We start from the raw sequence: 26,265 nt of genomic DNA, 5'->3' as shown, positions 1-26,265 counted from the left end.
TGCGAAAAATAAAATCACGTCACATCCGCGGCTTAGGTGTTCAGTTTTATGAAGGAATATTACAGACCAAATTAATCAAATAAATACATAAATGCACCATAATCAAATAAATACATCATAAAATGTTGCAATCACTAAATAAAATGGGATCACAAATAAGGCTCAATTATTATATATATGATATATTTATTTTATGTATACATATTGATGTACTTATTTTTTGACACGGAATAAATATTTTTTATTATAAACAAATGGTATTTTCAAATAAATATTTATAACAAATAATAATTATATTTTTTACATTCATATTTTATGAAATATAAAATTTTCATAATTGTGTTGTGGATAAGTATTTGCTATATGAGTTTAATGTAACTTTACAAGACAAAATATGTTTATAATACATAAAATGGCAACCATAATTTGAAATTTACAGACATTTTCAAAGGTGTTTTCCATATATTTTGAATTATGCAATGTTTGTGTTGTGTTTTGGGGTTAGAAGAAAGGTCTATAAACTTAACTGAAAATATCCTTATTTTACCTGCATAGTACAATTTTTCCCCCACATATTTTCTTCTTACAGTGTACGTTTATTGACATTATAAAAAACTGCTATCAAAACAGATATGAAAAAGTAAGAAAACACAAAATTAGAAAAGGTTTTTGAAAACCTCAAACAGTTTTTGAAGAAGTGCCATACTAGTAACAAGAACAATTAAGTGTCATAAGTTAAGACACAAGTCACGTATACATAATAAGTTTTATTTCAAATACAGTTTCACTGTAAATGTTTAATAAACTCAACCACAGCACTGGTTGTATCTGAAATGAAACACACACACATAGAGAAGGAAAACATTATCAGGACGATTAATGCACAAAGAGCACATGAACAATGACGCACCTGCACTGTGTCCCCCACATGACCTGCAGCCAATCATGTCTCACCTATCTAATTCTTTATATACATCCATTTCACCCTTTGGCTTGAGATCCTAGAGAGAGGGACAAACAGGGACAAGGATGAGAAGGGCGGAGACGTCTCAGATTTATAGTTTGGCAGAGGTTTGATTCGGTTCATCTGCTAATATCACTAATACAGGCGTGACAGAACTGGGAGGAAACGCACACACACACACACACACACACTCACTGTCAAACAGATTGTAAACTGTTGGGACCTGGTTTTTGGAAGACACACACACACACACACACACACACAATTACTCATTGCTCTGCCTGAGAAGGACTATAATAACTCACCATGTAGACTGCGCCTTGGGGAGGTGTCTGCTGGGAGAAGAGAGGGAGAGAAAGAGGAAGGGAGAAATAGATTTAATAATAGAGCAGAGATAGATATACATTATGAAAGAACGACAAGGAGAGAGAGAGAGAGAGAGACAATGAAAGAAAGAAGGGGTAGTAAAAATAGATTTAATAATACAGCAGGGGGGAGAAGGAGAAACTGCCAAATAGAGGGAGAGAAGGAGGTGCTGTGCATTTCAATCACCTGTCTTAGATCATCAGGATTTTCATAGATGTTCTCCACCTCTCCGGAGTGGTGAGACAGCGATTGCTCGACACCTACATGAACACAGACACGTGAGGGCTTCTGTCCATCAACATCTGCCAGGGTGAACTGACAGCCTTCAGATATTTGATGGACAGACTCAGGGGGGAAAAGACAAATGCAGGGCCTTACTTCGACGGGTGAGGCAATAGCCCTGTCTCCATAGCAACACCCCAACAGCTACGGCAATCAGGGGGATCAGAAATAGGAGGAATGAGAAGGTGGAAACATAAGAGAATGCTGAAACATCTCCTGCTGGGGGGAGTGTGAGAAAGGCAGAAAAAGAAACGCTAAGTTAGGTTACCCATCAGTGAGTGTGCAGAAGTGTGTGTATCGGCACTCACCTGCAGGTGGCAGTGCAGGCCCTGGAGAAAATGTTGGATCTTCAACAAGAGTTGAGTAGACAGGAATGGTTAGAAATGTATTCATTAATTCCAGGGAAATAAAATATTTAAAATATAAATCAATAAAATAAAATAAAATCAAATAGTGGGACAGCGTATGTAACTTTAGATGCAAACACAGTGAAAGCAGAAGAAACAAATGATACCAACAGTAGACATGATGTAATGAGTATTTAAATATCCCTGAATACATGTTTTGGAAAGATGAAGAGATATGGAGGATGAGGAAGAGAAATGAACAAAATATGTTTTGCATATGGTGAGGTGACATCATTCATGCAAACAATGAGTGGTGCTGTTCTTATCTACCCGCTCTCAGTCTCACTGTTATCTGCATGTTGTATGTTTGATGACACTGCTGTCTTTGAAATACCATCTAATCGTGATTTAAACTCCAGGAAAAAATAAATAACTGTGTAAAAATAATAGTAACAATGTTTTAAATAGTTCTGAATTAAAAATGTTTGCATCTGAACCTAGAAATTCAAATTTCGTCATCATTTGTTTCATTATTTAAGTAATTTACTGAAAATATGGGCATCTGCTCTATCCCTCTTTGACAAATTAAATGACAGAGGCAGCAATTTGTGAATAAATCATTTGAAATTGATTTGTGAAGCAGTTTAGTGGATTGATTGTAAAGATCTGATTCAAATGAATGATTCATTCACAAGCCGACATTGCTAATTCACTAAGCAGAGCTAGGGCTTAAATTTCACTCTGTTCCTCTGACAAAGCTATCATATTAATTCAGAAGACTTTTATGGACCACTCTTATGGACTGGTCACTCAAAATGTTTTTTTTTTTTTTTTTGCTTCCACTTTTCCATAGTTTTTCTATATAAACTTGCACTAGACATGTCTGATTATTACTATTGTGTCTCGTGTATTTTGAAGAGTCTCATGTATCACATGGCATTCTAAAAATGCAGCACTCAAGTTTAAAGTTCAGCTGTTAAAAACTGCATCTGCATTTTTTTCCAGTGCCCTGCATCTCATGTTTTTTTTCCCATTCCACTGTGCTGCTTTTCCATTGTTTTCTATGTAAACATGCATTGGATGGATGTGCACTCGTGACTTATATCTTTTGTAGTGTCACGCACATGACACAGCGTTCTAAAAACACGTTTAAAAATACTTTTTAAAAATGCACCTCTAGTTCTGATGAGCTACCAGTACATTCTTGAAAATTTCTCCTCTCATGTTCAGTAAAAGAAAGAAATTCACACAGGTTTGGAACAACATGAGGATGAGTAAATGATGACAGAATTACTGGTCACTCAAAATGTTTTTTTTTTTTTTTTTGCTTCCACTTTTCCATAGTTTTTCTATATAAACTTGCACTAGACATGTCTGATTATTACTATTGTGTCTCGTGTATTTTGAAGAGTCTCATGTATCACATGGCATTCTAAAAATGCAGCACTCAAGTTTAAAGTTCAGCTGTTAAAAACTGCATCTGCATTTTTTTCCAGTGCCCTGCATCTCATGTTTTTTTTCCCATTCCACTGTGCTGCTTTTCCATTGTTTTCTATGTAAACATGCATTGGATGGATGTGCACTCGTGACTTATATCTTTTGTAGTGTCACGCACATGACACAGCGTTCTAAAAACACGTTTAAAAATACTTTTTAAAAATGCACCTCTAGTTCTGATGAGCTACCAGTACATTCTTGAAAATTTCTCCTCTCATGTTCAGTAAAAGAAAGAAATTCACACAGGTTTGGAACAACATGAGGATGAGTAAATGATGACAGAATTTTCATTTTTGTGTGAACTATCCCTTTAACAGCAGAATTCTGCAGAAGGTCTATTTTCTGCACCCTGCTGCTCCAGAGACTCACTAGCCATGTTTTAAATCATCCATTATGATGGAGTTAGGTTTCATGAAATTGATTGGTCAAGGGGCTCGCACATGATTGTGCTACAGTATGGTATGTGACCTTTCCGGTGACCTACATGATTCCACTAACTAATGTTCTCGTCACTGGTTCATTAAATTCAATGAAACACAGAAGGTCTATCACACAGAACAAAAATAACTCATTGGAATAAATATTCACCTGCAGTCTGACCATTTTCCGGTTTTTAAATGTGAGTGTTCACACCTTGACTTAAAGAATGTACAGCAAAAAAAAAAAAATAGTGAGAACCAAAAAAAAAAGGTGCCAGACAGAGAGAGAGAAAAGAATAGCATACACTTTCTCTCACCTATACTGGCCATTGTGACGGTGTACATATATTGCACTGATTTTCCATTTTTCAGATACAGAGTGCAGGCATACTGTCCAGCTGTCTCAGGGGTCACAGGGAGCACTACAGAGGTTGTGATCCGGCCCAAAACAGCAGTTGACTGCAGAAAGCGTCTAGGATCCTGAACATACGACCACTTTACAGCTTTAACTTGAGATCGTTCTGAGTACATACAACTCAGATCCAGAGCGGTGTGGGATGACTTGGTGTATCCTGAGGGGGAAACCGACAAACAGATGATGAGAGAGGAGAAATGAACGCGAAGGGTTAAAATGATATATATTCATTAAACAGCCGGGTGTAGCCGGGTCAGATGAGCTTGACTGTGACTGATGTACAGTGTCTCCTCAAACTCAAAGCAGTATCAATCCTGAGCTAATTGAGCTCGGTGGTTTCCACAGTAATGCCACAACCCACAGAATTGTCAGCGGCAACGGGCAGGTGTAATTACACATAATGAGATCTGTAATGAGGCCTACTAAAAAACATTACGTTAGAGAGAGGGAGGGGAGTGAGATATATATAGAAAGAAGAGACAAAAGTAAAAGAATTGAGTGAGAAAAAGGAGAGCGGGGAGGACGTAAGGGGAAAAAGAGATTAAAGTAAGAACAGGGGGAGATCAGATTAAGAACGGGAGAGAAAGATGAAAGTCAAGACACTGACTGATTGACTCTTGCATGCTGAACTACTGTGATTGATCGAACCGCCTGTGCAATTATAAAATGAATCCAAGAGCAATGATGCAAGAACATGCATCATTAAGAGTCAGTGAACGAGTGTTCTGATGTGCACTCTCTGATAATGACTGTTTGATCATGGTCGCAAACTGTGAAATGTTTTGAGAGGAAAAGTTGACAGAAGAACAAAAATGTTGTTATTATTTTCGCACCCTCTTTCAGTAGTTTTAATTAATCTCTGATCCATTCAAGAAAACTGGTCCGAATTCCACAAAATGGCATTGAATATCTTCCACTGTGTAGTGCTGGTGTCTGTTTTGAAATTGTTTTATAGAGATTCCTGAATTACATAAAATATCAGACAGAAGATTGAAATCAATTGGTATTCACACAGCAGAAACCATTATATACAGTATGTCATGTCAAAAAGTTGTTGTGACTTAGATGTACACAAAAATATTACCATGTAAAACACTCAGTCTGTTGGCTTGATTGAAAGCATTGTCATCCAGGAAGACCTTGCACAAGTAGAGTCCTCCATCCTTTAGGGATGGGCTTAACAGGAAGGAGAAGTTCCCAGCAGCAGCCAGGGAGGCGGGGTCTATCAAATGTAGGTGGGGTTTGGTCTGGTTGGTGTAGCTCCGCCTCCAGCGGTCAAACTGGAATATGAGCTCCATTCCTTTTGAATCAGGATACTCCCAGTAGAGCAGCACATAGTCACCAAGGACAGGAGGACATGTTAAAGTGACCAGTGAATGAGAGAGGGCTGCCAAAGACCTTGGGACTACTGTAGAGGACACAGGGTAGTGGAGAAAGGTAAAGTGACCTAGGGGAGACAAGAGATTCATTCAACACAAGAGAAAGTGCGAAACAAAAAGCGCAAGGCAAAAGAGCGTAAAAAGAAACTGAAAAAAGCCAATCAAGTGAAAAATGCACTGATGCAAGAACAATATTTTCAATTTGAATTGATCCCGTCCACATAGTAATCCACTGTGCTGCTAGTCATTTTAGCCTCTTTGTTCTTCACACAGTCAAGCGAACAGAACATTACGAGTCCCAGAGCAAAGTCATATGGGGAGATATCAGAAACGAGACAGGCATGAAAATGGGGATTATGTTATTAAGCTCAGTGAAAGCTCTTCAGAAACATTCTCCTCTCAGATTTAATAACCCTGATTAACCGTTTGCTGACACAACATTTGGGAAGAACAAACCATGTTTGTTTTGGGGTAAATTGATCAAGTTTATTTAATTGTTGTGTTCATTCAATACCATTCAAGCATTCAAAAAAAATCTGTATTTAGTGAGTTAAAAGAGCCTGATGGAGAATGTTTAGGTTTCATTGACTAGAGTAGGCTGCTGGGTAAATGGCACGTAAGGAAGGTCCCATTTTATACACAATAGTATTCCAGTAACAAAAGAGCCAATTACCATGTGTCACATCTGTGAAAGAAAACACAGCTTTCACTGAAAGAGAAAAAGAAATAGTGGGACACAGAGAGAGAAAGTTAGGCATTGTTTATAATAAGGCTGAGAAATTCTCTATTTTTTTTTATGAATGTAGTCTCAGATCTGTAACATTGTTTGAATTCAATATTAATAAAATGTACATTAAGACACAATATTTTGTTTTGGCAGCAAGTGTAAATAGTAATAGATGTTATTTACACTAAGTGCAAATAGCAATAGATGCTATTTACACTAAGTGAAAATAGCATATTTTCTTAGTGATAGATGCTATTTAAACTAAGTGCAAATAGCAATGGATTCTATTTACACTAAGTGAAAATAGCGGCATTTTTTAATGTTTTTAATGATTTTTTAATGTGAGCAACACCCAGTAGTGGTGTAATAATGTAACTTGAATTATTCAGTGTTTTGGAATGAACTGGTTAAGTGAATGATTCAGTGACTCATAAAGACAACGGCTGCGTGTTTGAGCAGATACTTCTTTTAAATAAATAATTACTTTGTGAAACTTAAAAAATTATGTTCTATATAGTTTGAATCTGTGTAGTATAAATGTAATCCAGATGTACAGTACTACATTCATCATGTCATTGTCATGTCACCTACCAGTGTCAATTGCATTGCTTCACTGCTATTAACAAATCCTCTCCCGTCGCATTATGGGATAGTAAAGTGTCAACTGGATGCACACTTCAAAATCTCACCGTAAATAGTAAGTCATTCCAATTTTCTTCATTACTGTTTTATGAATCCTGTGAATTTGGACTGTACCAGTCTTTTCATGTACTGATTTTTTGCCTACTATATAGACACAATTAACTGGTAGAGATTTTGGACTATTGTCTCTATCAATATGCAGTGTTTTCATACATTTGATCACATTAAACAATGTATGTAGCATTTCTTATTTATTTGTTATTTATTTGTTTATTTATTTGACGCCGTGGTATAATGAGCATACTCGCACCCTAAAGAGAGCAGCCCGGATGTGTGTGCCTTATCATAAAAATGTAAAAAGTTTGAATTGTTTTATGTTTTTTTTTTGGACAAAAGTTTTTTTTTAAATGCTGCTTTTTTAATGGGGCTTTTTTCCATTATGATATCAGAACAGTTGTATCACCCTTTTTTTAAGTTAAATTTTATTCCTCCCTAAAAAAAATTTCAAATGACAATGACACTTCATTTCCAGCGATATCGTTGACTTGATTGCACAGAGGCTATTTAAACTGAATTCAGTGATGTCATCATCCAAGTTAGTTCAATGATGAACTGCCTTTAACTGAAAAATGAGTGTTTACTATTGTAATTTTGCATTATTGACACACTATTTTCCTAATTAATGCTGTTCAGCTGCTTTGACACAATCTGTATTGTTAAAAGCGCTATATAAATAAATAAAGGTGACTAAAGGTGTTCTACTGTAGTTTTTTGTCCTATTGTTTGTAATTATTATTTTTTTTAAATTTAATCACAGATTGTTTACTTTTCAGTGAGCTTGAGTTGTTTTTTTATTTAGGCTAGTATTCGTTTTTTGTGATATTGACACTGGTGACTAGAATTATGACATTTCTATGGTATCAAAAATATTTAAAAAAATCTATATGGTGATATATAGCTACTGTGAAATAAAATTACTCATATTGTGATATACAATTTTGGTCATATTGCCACCCCTAGTAGAGAAGTATGCATATTTGGATGCAGCCTGTCTTTGTTTCATTCCATGAATCAGTTATTTGAACAAATTGGTTGAGTGAATGATTCAAATGACTTACACATAAAGACAGCCACTTCTCATCATCTACTAGTATAACGATGTAACCTACACAAAGAGTTGCTGAAAATCCACAAATGCACAGACTAGAATGTGCAAATACTGATAAAAACGGAGAAGGTCACAAGACTGAACAGAAATTTTACTCATTTACTGTTCCCAATACAGTGAATGACATTTAAGTCCACTATATGGAGAAGAAATGAACAAAATGATTAAATTCGGACTAATACCAGCACACGTGGAAGGCCAAATAAATCGAAGAACAGAACTAACTTGTATAAACTTAATTACATTTTTAGTAAATCAAAACCTGACACAATTTAAGCCTCAAGGCCTGTTCACACCAAGAATGGTAATCAACTATTTTTATGTTCTGTTTATTATAAGCACATACTGCAGTTATGTCCTCTGCTGCTTTAAATGCTCAAGCTCTTTAAATCAGCCTGGATTCTGACTGACAATGTTTTTATCGTTCATCAGCTGGAAAAAAATTCCGATAGAGATTCTAAAAATATAATTCCTGTCTCGTTATTGTTATAGTTGTGGTGTGGATTTATTCTCATAGAATTAAAACGATTTTTAAAACTTTGTACCTATTGGTGTATTTAATTATAGTGTATGTAAGAGCGTCTATTTCTAAATAAAATGAAAAAAAAAAAAAACTATAAAAAAAAAACTGTATAAACTTTGTTTTTTGCTAGAAGAAAAAAAATCTGCGACATTAAATCCCTTCAAATCTTTCAAAAGATAACATTGACTAAGCAACTTATCTGACTGGCATGTTTTCAAAAAATATCTCCAAATCTCACCGCTCACTGTCACATTCACCCGGTGCTCCGAGACAGACGTGCCACTGTTACCATGGACACGGATTCTGCAGGTATAGACTCCGTTGTCTTTACTGGTGACGCGAGGCAGCTTGCTGAGCAGACTGCCCGTGCCATGGGAGATTTCAGTGTGTAGCTGTTCACCTGAGGGAGACACCCACGTTCCCCAGGCGGCTACGGAGGAGGGAGACACCTGAGCTGCCAGTCTCACAGTACTGTCCACTGTGACAGGGGGCGTGGGAGTGACAGATACTGCAAAAGAGAAGGAGAGAATACCTGGAGATATCAGACACATTGAGACACGAAGAATGCGTTGTGGTGCGGTTGTGTGGTCTACATTTAATCAGGCCGAGAAGAACAATCCTCTCCTGTAGCTTCTTGTCATCCTGCTCTATCACACAGGAGTAGTGTCCTTGCGCAGCTGCTGCGGCCCTGAAGATCAGTGAGGCATCTGCGGAGATCCCAAACGTTCTGCCTCCAAACACTCTGCTGCTGCGTCCATCTGTTTGTCCGTCGATGCAGTTGGCTGATAACAAATATGACCAGCGATCCTCCCTGGCTGACATCATCTTCCAGGTAACCAGTACAGAAGTTGTGGGTGGTGAATCAAAGCAGGACAGCGTGACAGATGTGTCCTCACGTACCATGACCACATCATTCCATACATCACCTATATAGACCAGATTCTTTAGGCACAAGAAGTCACACAGACTCTTTTACTGAAAATGCATTACATTTAGATAAATAAAACATATCATATCAGCTAAACATTCAAATTAGCTGAAAATGTACTCACCTTCACACCATACAAGATGTCCAGATTTGGCGAGATTTAGAATTATTTCACTTGCTCACCAACAGTGTTGGGTTAGTTACTCATAAAATGTAATATATTACTCATTACTAGTTACTCCTGTCAAAAGTAATACTTATTACTCCCGGCCAACAGTAACTAGGCTAGTTACACTAGTTACATTACTTTTCCATTACACCCCAAAAACGTGGTAATTGCATAATATTTGCAGCCTCTGAATACATGAAAGTTACAGATAAATGAAGACTATATTTGGCTCAAACTGATGACAAGCCACAATATTTTAAGCAACTTCTGTTATTTAATAAAGCAGCAACATAGTAAAATCTGCAACAGTGCTCAAGCAGGTTGAACAAACCAAACATCTTACACATAACACTGCTCACCAATGGACCCTGTGCAGTAAATGGGTGCCATCAGAGTCCAAACAGCTTATAAAAACATCACAATGATCCACAAGCTGCAAGCAGCTGTTTGGACTCTCATTCTGATGACACCCATTCACTGTAGAGTATCCAATGGCGAGCAAGTGATGCAATGCTACATTTCTCCAGATCTGTACCTGATGAAGAAACAAACTCATCTACCTCTTGGATGGTATGAAGGTGAGTAAATTTCAGCAATTTTTCATTGAGGTAACTACTTTTTTCATGCTGTACTGAAGTGAAAGCAATGATTAAAAAGGAATAAAAAATGACTTTGTATTAAATCTGTCTTTTTACATACATTTTGTAAAATCTTTTTTTCTCTCAATTATTTTGCAGACCCCCTTAAACCCCCTTTCAGCCCCCTGGGGGTCTCTAGATCCCAGTTTGAGAACCCCTGTAGTGTAGTGTTGTGTAAGCTGCAGTTATCTATGTTAATCAGCCAATGAATATAAGCCCAACGCAATTTAGTGTCTCAGTGGTTCATTTAGATAACACAGAATCCCCCTTAAGTGCTCCTAGTCCCTAATGTATGTTTGATTTTTCGGTATATTATTAAATTAGTTATACTTGGAAATTTCACTTTTCAAGTTTCAAGTTCAACTTTATTTAAGCCAACCTAAAGTGATGAAACATTCCAAAGGTGGGTGGGTGAAAAAAAAAATACATTATCTAAATATATGTATATATTAGATAAAAGATTAGTTTAAAATAAAATAATACAAATAAAAATAATAATAATACACACACACACACACACACATATAGATTTTCATACCTGCCATGAGTGGAGAGATGAGGAAACATGAACCAGAACAAATAAGTAATAAAGCATGAAAATATTTTCCCATGGTGCTGCTAGGAAGCAACATATTCTTAATAGTTAGCTAGTTAAAGTGCACGAATATGTCTTCTTTTCTCGCATTTGACCACAAGAACAAGACAGGAAAAGGGCCCGACATTAAGAGCTGAGAGCAACATCTGACAGAAGCTGATAAACACAACAAATGTCAAAACACTTCCAAAAAACGGAAGCAATTTTACAAACATGGAGGCTGATAAAACAGAGCACACACTAATTTATATGCAACTATACAATCATAATGAGATAAGTCAATGCTTTTATCTGCAGTCACATAGTTATGCTTCTGGCTTTAACAAGGAACATATAAGAACAAATAACACCAAATAAGCTAATTTCTGACCTCTAAATCATACGAAAAGTTGGTCGTCCATAAAAGTGGACAGAGCAGACTGTTAGGCAAGAGTTGACTGTGGGAATTGCTCGTGAAAAGACAGAGAGAGCATAAGAAAAAGGATTTAGAGATGTAATCAGAAATGGTCTTCAGCTTCTGGCTAAATGTCTTTACATCCCCGTAAATGTCTTTAATTAAAGCTAACAGACTTATCAGCACCTCCAAGTCCCATTACCAGCTCAGCTCCGAATCACCTCTGAGCTAAAGAATGAAAGAGGGTCTACAAAAAAAAAGAGAGATAAAACTGAAGAAAACTGAAATGAGAAAGGATGGACTGGGTAAATGAGCAGGGGATAGAGAAACTTCAGAGAGAGCAAACTAGGGCAAAGCAGCTAATGAGAGTCATAGTAGGCTATACTGTGCGTGTCATTGGCCCCATGCAAACAATCAGAAAGAGAGAATGAGTAAAGAGAGAGATGCTTGGGTTATGATTTAATGGGGTGGTGGAAGTGACAGATACTGAATGTGACTAGTGAGGTACAATCAAACATTCTGCCTATATAGGACAGATCTATTTCAGCAGACATAATGATCTCACTCAAACATACAGATTTGTTCTCTATTTTGCTTTCTATCTGAGGAAAAATCTAAAAAAAATAAAGCATAACTTCTGAACAAAAGCTGTTTCGGAGATGTAGATCTGTAGAACTGGAAATATTTGCGTTTATTTCACAGATGATCAAGGGCTAGCCGTGATGTTTTAGTTACATGTTACCAGCAGGGGGAGCGCTACAGCTACTTTTACTAGTTCATTTACTACAACTCGACAACTTGAAACAAAACTTGGCCAAAATATAATTCTGGCACTCATTACTTGTTCCTTTGCATTACCGGTAACTCCACGAACCTCATGATGAATGAATCTGCGTTCAACTGGAAACGAAACCAAAAATACAAAGAGGAAAAGCACAAATCCAGCAAGAAACTAAACTCATTTCTGAAACTAAACTCAAGAGTTTCAGAAGCCACGAAAAGCCAAGAAAAACTATCTTAGGCTATATTCAGAGCGGACAGCATAATAGCCCGTTTGAACGGATTAGAAATATTAGCTACATTGTTACATTACGTTACAATATTACACATTATTATGATAAAAGTTGTCTCGAAAGGATTAAATTATCGTTTGGTTACCTTAAACTTAAAAGAGTGCAACGGTCAAAACCTTGTTAAAGTTGGAAAGTACCAAAGCGTTTTCTGAATTTTAGAATTTAGGTGGCTTTAAATGCTGCGTGACGTAGCATGACATCACACGCTCGAGTCCAATGAGCGGCGCTTCTGCTAGAGTTTCAACAGAGTGCGATCCCTGCGCGACAGGTTTGATGAGAAACCTCGTCTGCGAAACCTCCAACTCACTCACCGGATATTTATTCACCTGTACGACGTTTTTACCTGGCCGCCGGACGCCGCGTCACAGTTTCGGAGGACTTGAGCTATCAATACAATTCAAAAGGGAGTTTTGACACTAGATTGTAAACCAACTCCAAAGGAACGCGCTGAATACAGCGACGCACTTTACCATTAAGTTTCTGCGCTCGTCCATTAAAGGAAACCAGAGGAACCACATAGCAGTATTTATCTCCATCTGACTATCTTGGTTTATTTTTTTTGCGACTCTGAGCTGATTGAGTTTAACAAGCGGAAAACCGACAAATAGGTGGACTGTCCACCCTTCCCTCCGATGAACATGTCAGGACTGTTAAGCGCACTCATTCTCCTAATTATTCAAGGTAAGACATATCATATCATGTTTAAAAAGTCAAAGGAATCACTAGTTGTTGCCGGTTATAAAATATACTGTTCTCTTTTACTTTCATTTTAATAGATAACCTCAATCAACGCGTTTGCGCAACTCGATGTCATGATAGAAATATCCTTCAGTCTATCTTTAATCGTGCGCGCGCTTCTCCCGCTGCTATCTCAATACATTCAAGATGACTATATTCATCTAAAAACAATTTTATTAACTAGCCCAGTGTCTCATAGTACGGGGGGAAATAACTTTGCCTGTTTGATCTTGCATCTCGTTTCTTTTCCCTGGAGATTGTATGAGTTTGGTTTCGATAAGCGCCATGTTTCCCTAGGCGTGGTCTTGGAAGTGTTTTTTTTCCCTATTGTTGACAGGTGTGTTTTTTTTCTCTCGAAACTACGGACATTATCCAGTCGTCCTTCAGTGCTCCCTCTCTCTTCCTTGTACCACATTTCTCTCGGTTCCTCACGTCCTTGGCGTCTTTTCTCCCTTCACGTAATATCCTATTATTTCCAGCTGAAGGGGCACAAATGAATGTAAATCAATCCGTCTATCACTCAACAAAAGCAACAGGGTGTTTCTTACTATTTTTAAACGTGGGTTTTCAACTTGGTATTATTTTACTGTTTTCTTTTAAAGATTAAAATCACTCTTTCAGAGCGTCATTTTGTTTAATTTTAATAATATAATTAATTTGACAGTCAGTCAATCATTAATTTCCCGAAATATCAAAGAGCTGTTAATAACATAGGCTGACGTCACTGCCTATTGTTTCGTCATATTTCACTGCACGCCTCGTGCACTGTAGCTCCTTTTGATCGTAGATTCAGGGGCTTCATTGTCTTTGCAGTTTAATTATTCAGGGGCGATGTCACGGTTCGCAGGTGCACTACACCTGACAGCGAGCGAGCCGGGCTGGTGTGAGTGTCATGAAAAAGCTTGAGTGTCTAACCGAGCGCACACACGGTAAAAGATGTTAGAAATTTAAATGAAAAAAGAATGTCAATGCTGCAATACAACTTGTCACTGGTTAACTGTAAGTTGCCATAACCGCTAAAAATATTTAGTTTATTATTTTTTTCTAAATAGATTTTAAAAGAGAACGTCACTAAGTATTTTTCATCTGATTTTTAGAAGTTTATATAATATTAGACTATGTATTATTGTATTATATATAATAATGCATAAATAAAAAAATAAACTATATATTAAGTATTTATTCCATTTATTTTATATTTAACATGGCAATATGTAGGCTATACTTTTTATGCTATATGTATGCGTGTATATATACAGTGGTGGCCAACATGATTAGAACACTAGTATTTTCACCAGCTAAAAATGGTTTAAAGTCAGTTATTTCTATGGTTTGCTGTAGTGTGTCTGTAGGAAATATCAGTTTACATTTCCAAACATTCATTTTGCCATTAATTGTAATAATCCAGTGAGATTTGTGCTCCACACAGAGAACTGATCTCATTATCATCATCCAGTCTGTCTGGAATGACATGAAGAAACAGAACAAACTGAGACAGACTAAATCCAGAAGAACTGTGGCAATGTCTCCAAGATGCTTCAAGAAACCTACCTGCAAAGCTACAGTACTGTTAAAAGTTTTAGTCGCTTGTGTAAAAATGCTGTAAAACGAGGATGCTGTTAAATATAATGTCATAAATAGATATTCTTTGTCAATTAACTTGGATTAACTGGATTTAGTCTGTCTCAGTTTGTTCTGTTTCTTCATGTCATTCCAGACAGACTGGATGATGATGATCAGATCAGATCTCTGTGTGGAGCACTGGCTGTTGTCAGACTCCTTGTGCAAACAAAAATATCACTGGATTATTATAATTAATGGCAAAATTAATGTTTGGAAATGTAAACTGATATTTCCTACTGACACACTACAGCAAAAGATAGAAATAACTGACTTCAAACCACTTTTTAGCTGGTGAAAATACCAGTGTTCTAATAATTTTGGCCACCACTGTATGTATATGACATTATGCATTAGGGGGATATGATGTGTCGAAGGTTTGTGACATCATAGGATGCAGTTCTTTGTCGTAACTTAAAAACAATTCACTCCTTTAACTTATTCATGGTCTGGACCTCTTCTGCCTGGGCTCATTTCACAGTACATCGACTGCACTTCAGGAGGAAAACTAGAATAACGAAACAAAGGATTTCTTTTATTTATGAACAGAGCAGCGGAAGAAGGGGTCATGATTGCCTCGCTTAAGCAAACAGTATAAACAGGCCTTGTGTTTTCTTTTTCCCCCCTTCCCTTTGCATCCATTTAGTTCAGTGTCCTGGGAGCTTTTGCCTTTATACGCAGCAGTTATTTTAAGGGTCAAAACATTGTTTTGTATGCTTGCCTCAGTGGCCCCTGCAGACTCATTTTCATTGCGTGCCTATTAAATACAATCAGACCAACTTCAAGCAGGCTAATATAAAAGCTTTATTTTAATAACCTCATTGTTGCTTTCGAAATTAAGAGCTATATAGACAGGAAGCAGGTGTAAGCTAGTTTTATGATTGTTAAACTTGCGCCAGTTCATCTTTCTAGTTCCAGACCGAAATGACGGCAACCGGGAGCAGAGATCTGCACAATAGAAACTACTGATTGTGTTATAATGCCCTCCTAGTGAACACCGGTCAAAAAAAGCTTGAACCCGTTGCCACGGTGACGCTGTGTTTTCATTGAAAGCCGGGGTTAGGGGGGCTACTGTAGCGGCGTCTCTGGCTGAATGCATCAAGTGGTGTGTGTGGGTTTAGGAGGAGGGGGTTCGAAAATGTTAGGCTGCTCCACTGATGGAGGCGGAGGCCAAGCTGACCTTATTCTAAACTGTGTGAGCACAGCAGTTACAGACGCACACTAACAAGCACAAGCAGCGATTGCGACAGTGCTGGCTCAAGTGGGTTAAACAGTGAAGAAGTGTTGAGTAAACGGGCGAGACGGTCTCCATTGTCCGCCAGTTCCACATACCGGGGAGCATGTAAACAAAAGTCGCACTGAAACTGAAGCTTTTCAGCCTCCATTCTTCCATTTTCTCGCGTTTCCTTCCTTCCCTCCCTTCCTCTCTTTCTGCGTCCATTGCCGTCCTTATCCGCTTGCTTTTGTTTGAGAGATGATTGTCATTGGTGTATTCAAATCTTCCCCCCACCCCTCCTCGCTCTGACCTCAAGGCCACTCTGTTTATTAGCGTCTGAGCTGGTGAAAGAACGTGGGAGGAGGTGTAGCAGTAGACAGAACTGACTGTGGAAAGAACATTGATTTAAAAACGTTTCATTACTGCGAGAACTCTTACGCAAGTTTATCAGTCAGTATTTTCTTAAAAATAAAGGTTGAAAAAGGGAGTTTTTGCATAGAAGAACCATTTTGGGTTGCCTAAAGTTTGAGTGAACAGTTCCTAAAAGAACCATTTATTTGTTAGTGTGAAGAACACTAACACTTTAGAGAACCTTTTGTGCAATGGAAAGGTTCCGTGGATGTTCTTCATGGAACCATATGCCAATAAAGAACCTTTATTTTTAGGGGTGTATATGAGGTAGTTTTCCTCTGAATATGGTTGTCCAGAGACTGTTAAAAGACTTTTTGGAAACCATGTGTGCGGGTGAAGGGAGCCGACAGTGATTTTGGATGTCTCATTCTGGTTTCTTGTAAAGAGAAGGTTGGATGAGTGTTGGGGGATTTGTGGATGGGGGGACCAAAGCTTTTAACACTTGTCGCAGGTCTGTGTTTGACATGCGGCTCTGGGAATGCATTCTGCTGAAATCAATGACTGACCTTGTAATTAACATCAACCTGCACTAATATGTACACTAGAGATTTCCCGCAAAGGTTTGTACGATATCCACAGCACACAATGAAGTCTGAATTCTGAGTGATGGGTCAAATATAATACAAGTAACTTTTGTGGTCAGGGTTATTTTCAGAATGGCTTTTTCTCTTTCTATTCGTTCGAAAGCGGAGCTAAAATGAATCTCAACTGGTCCTTGAAGCACTTAGAGGACTAGGCTCTTTCGAGCGTTTCTTTTCTGACTGCCTGGCTCTATTCTTGTCACTTTCTTTCTCTCGCTCTGCTCTCAGTGGTTCAGTGGTTCAGCAGATGTCAGATCTCAGAATGCTTTTACAGTATTAGAGATTCATGGGGTTGATATGTCCAGTTAATTGGACCTCATATTTTAGTCTTGCGCCTGATGATGGAAAGCCAACCGACCATTGTGGGCTGCAACAAGATGGTGAGAAGTGAAACAAAAGTGGCAGCGAGGAATGAGAAAGCAGGGTTTTGCTCTTGCTGTCTTTTACCATCCACTTCTAAAAGTGCCATGTGATCTTGTGGTGAAATTGTCCTCTATTTTATGCATCTAGGAAATGCAGACAAAAATAGCACAATAATGCACAAACATAAGGCAGCATGTTATCACATCCCATGCTGGCTGAGTTTACCTCCCTGTCCCGTTGCATACTGGGAGATCAGCGACCCTCCAGGGGTCAGTAGCCAGTTGGTCTGAATAGTGGTATGTGGTTGCCAGTTTGATGTGGGAATGTCGAGGGTTGCCAGATTGCTGTAGTAGGTCGTGTCTACTCATAGGGAAAATGACCAAAGATCTGCCCTTTTTAAAATAGAAGCCAAATGGCTTAAAAAGGAATAGGACATGATGAGTGTTCATCCCCTCTAGACAGAATGCCATCCCGTTCGTTTTATGATTAACATCACAACCCTGAAGGTTTTTTGGGATGCTGTAGCTGTCTGGTTTGCTGGCTCCATATTCACTCAGCTTTGGTTAGTCATGAACTTGATAGAAACAGTCTTAATTTAGTGGATTAGTTCACCCAAAAATTAAATTTGTCTTCATTTCATTCTCATATGTTCCACACTGACTTTCATTTTCCGTAGAACATAAAAGTAGATATTTAGTAGAATGTCCAAGCTGCTCTATTCTGTACAACCAAAGCAGGACAGAAAAGACAATCATGAATGTAAGTTTGCAAATTGTATTCAACAGACTGTCCACAATTGGACAGTTATCACAATTGTCCACACGGGCTGAATGCAGAAACAACATACTACGCGACCAGTGTAGTCCGATTTACAGAGTGATCATGAATCAATTCTTTTTAGTGAATCAAAAACATACAACACGACCAGTGAGGTCTGGTTCAAAATGAATGACTCTTATAAACATAATTAATAGTTTGAGTCATCAGTTTGAAACACTGACCTGTATTATTTACAGCATCAGCAGAAAATAATTTCTTACAGATGTAAATAAAATAGACATTATAACTGAAATATACCCAAATGAACCAGAAACCAATCAGAATTGAATTGAGAGCTTGTGCAACATGTTCACATAGAATTCTAAAATCTGTATCAAATCCAGCTCTATTTGTAAATACATTTTCTTAATTATGGGTTCACTGGCATGAATCCTGGAGGGACAGAGAAATTTGGGATGACATCAAATTGTCAATTTTACAAACAATATCATAAAGAAAATGTCCTATTTTTGTCCTCAAGTTGAAATGAGATGCCTACCGAGTCTTTCAAACACATGCAGATGCTTTATCATTTGAGCCAGAAACATCAGTTCAATTCAGTTTCAATTCAATTTTATTTGTACAGCGCTTTTCACGATACAAATCATTGCAAAGCAACTTTACAGCAAATTAAGTTTCTACAATATTTAGTGTTAGCTTATCGGTGGTGACTGTCAGTTAATGTACATATGGCAATTAAAGATGTAATCAAACAGATGATGAACACTATTAACAGCAATTATTATATGATGCAATCAAACTTATAGCAAAACGTGGTAGTTTTGTATGTTGTTTCAGGGTTGGCATCATCTGAGGTCCTCTGAGGGGTTGGCATCATCTCTTCTCAGGTGTTCTGGATCCAGACTGAAGCTTGTGTAAATCCTAGTTACCATGGGATGTCAATCCCGTGGCAAACACAGAGAAACAAATAGAGACATAATTAGCGTGTCTTCAGATCTATCATCAGATGATAAAATAACTGAAAGGCTTCTTTTCTTTTTGCAGAATGAGTGTGTGTGTCCTAAGAGGTTCACAAAGGGAGGGACAAGGGGGGTGAAAGTAGTTTTGATTCCTGAGGATTTTTTAAAAAGCACACTCGTGCTGTCTCATGAATTTAGCATGCCAGTGGTATTAGGACTCCTCACTGCAAGCGTTCTTGCACACTGGACACAGCAGAGTGTGGAGAGACGAGGTTGCGTGAAAAGACGTGTCTGGCTGGATAGCAGTGCCTCTAAATAACTGCATAAGCAGGGTTTGAATCCCAGAATTTTATTATATTATGACTAGTGCTAAAAAAAAGTCTCAGTCCAACAGTACTGAGCCCATACACGCATTATGACTCAGTCACAATGTGTGGAAATTTGCGGCTCATTCACACCAAAAACAACAACTATATTGACGTTCACATCAACAGATGTTAAAGTTCTGCATATTATAAGTGTGAGATGTCATCTGCCGCTAAACACTCAAGCTTTTCAAAGTCTGATATTCTGATTGGCTGTCAATGTTTTTATCAGTCATCGACAAACAAGCTTCATACACAACAATCTCTGACTTATGTGTGATGGGTGAAATATAAGTAACTTTTGTGGTCAAGGTTATTTTCAAAATCGCTTTTATCTTTTTATTGGTTAGAAAGTGGAGCTAAAATGAACCTCAGATTGGCTGTTAAATGTTTTTAGCATTCATCAGCTGGAAAAAATAATTCTGATAGTGATTCCAGTGATATTTTTCTTCTGAGTCATTGGCGTTATACTGCAGCTGTGGTGTTAAAGTTAAAACCATAATTAAAACAATAGTTGATAGGTCCTTAGTCATTAATTGTGTCATTATGCCACACGTTACGCTCCACAGGAGGGAAAATTAAAACCGCTGTTTTTAAACGAAGCATTTGACCTTCAGTAGCCCGTTCACCGTTCACAAATCACGCAGAAGACGATCTTCCTCTGAATAGCCTCAGTTTCTCTCCCTCACCGTTTTTATGGATTGACTGCGATACTATTTCGAATATTGTCCTTCCTCTCCCCCTCCCTATTTTCTCACTGTCCTTAGCTTGTCCATCTGGAGTCGGCTAGCCAGAGGCAGACAAGGAAGCGAGGCTTTGCTCTATTGATCCTGTATCGATCAGCAAGGCCAGCGATGCCCTTGCGAGTCGACACGGCTTATTGAAGACATTAAGCCTCTGCCCCGTCAGACTGACATCGCTGTGAAATATAGTCCCTCATTTCCAGAGGATGTCTGATCTTGTTTTTTTACTTACTTTTTCGCTTTCTATCCCCACTGTCCTTTTTTTCACTTTCCCATCCTTTTCACACTCTTTATCCCTGCACTCAGTTGTGGTTAGTGACGGCATTAGCGCCTGTTTGCCCTTGTCTATCATTGTCTTTTCCTCTCCTCCTCTTCCTGAGTGCCTTGCACCTGTTCCGCAGAATGTCGTGCCAGTCCACCGCGTGATGGAAGCTGGACTGGATCCGAGCCAGCCAGAAATGGCCTCGTTTTTTTTTGCAGCCTCATTCCAGACCAGATACAGTAACTACAGCACAGTCACAGCGAGCTGAATTATCTTATTCCTGTAAGTGTGAGCGGCACATCGCTCCTCAGAGAACGCTAATGTCATTAGCATGCCCAGCGTAGCGAGCTGTCAGAGAAAAACAGCAGTGATCTTTAAGATAATTTTGCCCGTCTCCTGTGAGTTCTGTTGGGTACATTTGGTGAATGCTAGTATATGTTCTCTGTAGTATTTTATAAGGTCAGTGTATTTGAAGAAATACTGTAAAATAACCAAGAAAAAGTGTGTGAATTGCCTAAATAAAGTTCTCCTGAGATTGTTCTCCTAAGGAGAGCTGGAGCTTGTCTAGGTGACTTATTAAGGGCGTAGAATTTAAAGAAACATTTCACCCAAAACTGAACTTTGTATCATTGTTTACTCACCCTCATGTCGCTCTAAACCCATATGATTTTCTTTCTTCCGTGGAACACTAAAATAATTTTGCAGTGAAACATCCAAGCAAGAATTCAGTTTCATTGTATGGGAAAGAACAGCTGTTAAATTGTTCATTGACATGATTTTTTTTTTTTTTTTTGGTCCGAAACTATTAATCTATTCAAAAATATGTTCTGAAATGCAATTCATACAATGACTTGAATACACCTACGATAAGCATGCTTTTATTTTCTGTATTAAAATTTAATATTTCCTTGGGTGGACAAAAATGTCAGGGTGATAGTACAACAGGTCTGATATATCATAATGAAGAAAAAAAGAGTGAAGCCTCATTAAAATTAAATTATTGAAAGAAAAACTTTGGGATAATCTTTTGTTATTATTATAAAACTTTATCCACCAAATTAAAGACATGTGAGGAACATGCTTAAAAACATAAAACAGGAAATTATATCATAGATTGGACCCTTGAAGGCCCTCATAAATTTGTGGCAAGGTCAATAAGTCTTTTAAAATATCAGATAATTTGACCTTTTTATGACAGGGTTAAGATAGTTCAGGTTGTTATGTTGTCAAGTTATGAAAAATAATGTATTTTTTATTTTAGAGTCAATTTTAATTTATATATGAATATAAAGAATACATTTATATAAAAAAAAAAAAGAGTTTTAAAATGAGATTTTGTGAGAGAGATTGAGCCAAATATCTAATTTTATGTTCCACAGTAAAAACTCATACAGGTTTAGAGCATGACAGAATGATAAATTTTGGGTGAACCATCCCTCATTTTAAAGCATCATTTTTGCATGCAAACATACACATACCATTTTGTTAGGTATGTTTCCTTAACATTCTTCTTTGTTTTCCTCTAAGCAGGTGGTTGAGCTTTGTTCTGACCTCCGATCCTCATTGTGTTCCTTCAGACTTCCCTCTGTGATGTTTTTGGTCTCATTCTTTTGCTCCTGTCAGCCTTTTAACAAACGAGCGCAGTCCTTCCTCCCACCAGTTCCCCTCTTCCTCTTTATCCCTTGTTTCTCACTTCTTCCATCTTGAGGATTCAGTCCACTTAACGGGTCTATCTGACTGCTGAGATGTTCAGTCTGTCACTCTCCAGCGACCTTCTTCCCCCTCTCTGACTCATTATTCCTCTAGCCTCTTTCTTATTTCTCTACCTAAGCTTGAGTTGCTCTTCTGTTTCTTTTTGTTTGTTGTGGACTTTGGCTAGATGTTGTTTAATCCAGTTTGCTTTGTAAAACCAGGACAGTTGATTCTTCTACAAGTCGGAGTAAGTTTTGGGCAGCTGTGTCTCTATGCCGTGTTTGCGGTTATTATTATGACGGGAGAACCCAGGCATGATTCTCTTCCTGATTTACCTTTCATGTAAAATCATTCTTTCAAATGCAACCAGTCTATTTCTCTTTATTATTTGAATGCAGTCATGCCTTGTTCTGTCCTTCCTTCTGCCCTTTGCTTTCTCCTCTAAAGGAAGGGCCATTTTTTTTGCTCCCAATCGCACCATTTCTTTTAAAATTGGGTCTGACCTCTCTTTCCTTTTCCCAGTAGTCTCTCTTCTCTTGTCTCTTTCTTTTCTTGTCACATTACGTGGTTCATGAAGGTTAAGTCAGTGAAACAGCTCTTTTTCCATTGCTGAAAGAGAAAAACACACGTGAAGACAGTGGAGAAAATAATTTTTTGACTCCGTTAAAGGTCAAAATACTTGTAAGGATCAGTGAGAGAACTCTGTGACACCTGTGACCCAAACAATAGTTTTGGAGTAGATGACGCATTTGCTACATTTAGACTATTGTTTGATGCTGCGTCACCCAAGAATGTACGTTCAGTCTCCGTGTTTTGGTCTGTTTTTTTAAGAAATGTTTAAAGTGAATGAATCACTTCCATAGAATGCTTTTAGTCCAGAAGTTGATAAAATGGAGGAAAAAAATCGATCTAATTTGTTTATAAGCAACATTATTCCCACAAAACTATTTGTAATAAACAATCATTCTTACTGTGTTTTTGAAAGAATCTTTTAAGTGATTCAATGACTTGCTCAGAAAAGACAAAAAACACTTACTTGCGACACCATACTGATGGAAAATCTCTGAACAAATCTGAATCGAATCTGTTTGGCTGTTAACGTTCCTCATTTTTAAGTAGCTTTCTTATAAAGCATCTGCATGCTAATCGAGGTAAATGTGAACAGAGTCAAAAGATTTGAGTCACTGAAATGAATCAAAATCACTACTAGCTTCTGCCACACTACACACCAGTACAATTCAGTTGATGAAGATGGTAGGTGAATTACAATGCATTATTGTATTGTTTGTATTGAATTCCTCTCTAAATGACACATAATTATTCATGAACACAGTACCTGTCAGTCGCAGCTCAGTTGGTCAGTGATGAGTAAAGGGAACATGAAATGGTGACCATGCAGTAACTGAGAGGCCATTGTGTTTGTCCCCCTACCTCTTTTAGAATCACACTGCCTTTCAAACAAGTGTGTGTGTGAGAGAGAGAGACTAAAGAAAGCCCCTCATTGTTCTCTCAGCCATGTCCATTCATACAGGTAAGTGATATGGCAGCGCCGGAGGATCCACCCTTCTCTTCCTCTGCTCTCTAGAGGACAGAAGAATGAAGAGAGGAGAAAATGTTCCTCACACTCTTATGAGGGGTGAATGGATAGTTTTCACCCTCGCTCGCCTTTGTGCTCACTGAGAAGCAAAGCATGATGGGGAATAAAAGCGCTGACGCAGTGGGCGAATTCCAAATGCCGTTTTTTTGTGCCCTCAAATGGCAATGTGGGAAGAGAACGCTACTTGTAGGGTCAAACTAAATTAAAGTGAGCAGCTCAATCACTCAATAAGGCTTTTAGCGAAGAGTAAATGCTATAGTCATTTCAAGAAAGAAAATTTGCTCTTTGTAATTTTGGTGACACATTTTCATGATTAATTTGATTCTCATCTAGTTTGTTCGTACCAAAACTTGTAATATACTTACTGTATATGTGTATTATTGTTCAAAAGCGTTTCAGAAAGCAGTATTTTATCCTCAACAAGGCTGCATTTAGGCCTATTTGACCAAAAATAATTTTGCTATTGTGTTATCAAGCAAATATATCAAATAGACAAAACTGTCTATCTATATAGGCTGTAACAAATACATTCATATGAGATGGCCTGCTCCCTTCGGAGTGAATAGGGCATAGTTCTAACTTTCATATGAAATTTGCCCAATCTCATTTTTTATAGTTGTTTTCTATTTGCATGCAGCCTTGCATGTGTTTTAACAACTGCTACAATATTGTATGTATAAGTAGACTAACATGATATATGTGTGTTGTAAGTTTATTTTCAGTTTGTGAGTGATTCGTCTATGCCATAACCGAGCCCTCGGGGCAACACGGACCTGTGAGAGAACGAAAAAGAAAAGCCCCAGGCGGAGCGGCGAGCGAGGGATGTAAAATCAACTAAGTGATTAGCTCGGGAGCATTTTGATTAGGCAGATGCAGCTTAAAAGGGCAGAAATCTCCATTCAGCCTTGTCTTTATCCCTCTGCACACCCCCTTGAACACTGAAAAGATTTATCTGATATGGATTATTAATAAACTGTAGTGCCGGTGACCACCCTCCAGTGCCTGGTTCGTCCCACCCCCTCTTTCCTGAACATCTATACCCTCCTCTTCCTCTATCCCTCACATCTTCCTTCCTTCCTTTACCTAAATGTGTACTAAAGGTATACAGCTCCTTCCTGTCTCTCTCTCTCTGTCAGTCTCTCTGTGTGTGGGGGAGGTCTATGGGTCCCAGGTTGTAGTGTCCTAGTTTTTCTCTCCTGGTCTCCCTCACTCCCTTCTTGGTGTTTATTTATTTAGATGCAGAGGGAGAGAGGGATGAATAGATGGGTGGATGGATGATGGAGGAGAAGGAGAGGTGTCAGGGAGCGAGAGAGGAAGATTGATATTTTAACATTCAGTGGAAGTGTGGCTGACAAACAAGCAGCTCTCATGTGGAGAGGCTTTGCAAATGTGTTTTTAGATCGTTTTTTAGCATTTGAAATGGATTTGTTCAAACAACCTTATTGAGCCGCGTGGTTATTCTATGCTCACCTTGTGTGAGAGATTTTATTTGATGTCATTGCTGATGAGAGCAGATGAAACAAATCTCCCTTCTTTAGCATTCTGCTTTTCTTTGAGATCTCTTCTTGCCTCCTCGCATTTGGTCCTTTGCTTTGATGGGAATTCAACCCACAAACTGAAAACCTTTGTGCATGGAGGGTCCCTGGCAGTACTTGGAGATTTGCAGTAGTTTCTTGCTAGCAGTCGAAGACCGTAGGTGTTATTTAAAGTCAATGTGAAATTAAAATTAACTTTATTTTTGTCTTAATGCGCTTTCCTGGTCTTATTGTGAATAATTCATCTGTGCCAGTATGCATCTGGTATGATAAAAATCAACCTCTACTTTTTACCTCATTAAATATCCCATTTCACTCAGAAATACATCACATTATGGAAGTTAAATGGGTTTCGAGAGACAATTCACTGTGAAGTCGCGATGTGATGTAAGAAGTGACAGATCTTTTTTTTTTTGCATACTGTGACATACATCCAAGTAAAACCAAGATTATCAAAAAAGAAAAAATGTAGGCCAGGGACTTGTTTCTAAAGGTTGTTGATTGGATGGAGGCAGATCTGAATTCAAGCTTGCAGTTGATTGTAAGAAAGGGGCAGAGTTTAAATGGACTTACGAATTGAAAAGTCCAACATGTATTACCAGACAGAAGTCTGGACTTTTGATTTAAAGCTGCTTAAAAATGATCCGAAATCAATATTTGAGAAAGTACATAACCAGCCAGTGTTCAAAACTATTGCCTTACTTTAGCCCGATTCACAACGGTTAGCTTATAATAATGTTTTCTAATTTGAGTGGTACGGGTAGGTTTTCGCGGGAAATTCAAGCATGGCACTGCGTCATAACGTCACGTCTGTAAACATAAAGAAGTTGTCCCGGCTACTAGGCTATCGCATGTGAGGATCCTGCAGGTGGCAGAT

General features: G+C 38.0%; 2 protein-coding genes across 3 annotated transcripts in view; one reads left to right on the top strand and one right to left on the bottom strand.

Moving 5' to 3' along the window:
• Positions 1 to 930: 930 nt before the first annotated feature.
• Positions 931 to 11,075, bottom strand: LOC107717418 (uncharacterized). The gene is made up of 11 exons (XM_016524151.1): positions 11,003 to 11,075; positions 9,323 to 9,655; positions 8,968 to 9,237; positions 6,343 to 6,378; positions 5,375 to 5,698; positions 4,193 to 4,447; positions 1,917 to 1,959; positions 1,709 to 1,866; positions 1,517 to 1,590; positions 1,270 to 1,296; positions 931 to 1,001 (listed from the first exon to the last, which is right to left on the bottom strand). Exons 1-11 carry the CDS (start codon positions 11,073 to 11,075, stop codon positions 951 to 953), a joined length of 1,644 nt encoding a protein of 547 aa, XP_016379637.1. The 3' UTR covers positions 931 to 950.
• Positions 11,076 to 12,773: 1,698 nt separating this feature from the next.
• Positions 12,774 to 26,265, top strand: part of LOC107717440 (nectin-2-like) — an 87,384-nt gene continuing 73,892 nt past the window's right edge. For both annotated transcript variants that reach the window (XM_016524186.1, XM_016524185.1), the window contains exon 1: positions 12,774 to 13,207. In XM_016524186.1, the coding sequence (XP_016379672.1) occupies positions 13,159 to 13,207 (49 nt within the window). In that variant the 5' untranslated portion in view covers positions 12,774 to 13,158. The remainder of the gene's footprint in view (positions 13,208 to 26,265) is intronic.

The sequence above is a fragment of the Sinocyclocheilus rhinocerous genome, unplaced genomic scaffold (assembly GCF_001515625.1).
Source record: "Sinocyclocheilus rhinocerous isolate Xijiao unplaced genomic scaffold, SAMN03320098_v1.1 scaffold1622, whole genome shotgun sequence".
Taxonomy (NCBI): Eukaryota; Metazoa; Chordata; class Actinopteri; order Cypriniformes; family Cyprinidae; genus Sinocyclocheilus; species Sinocyclocheilus rhinocerous.
This window is presented reverse-complemented; position numbering and strand designations above follow the sequence as displayed.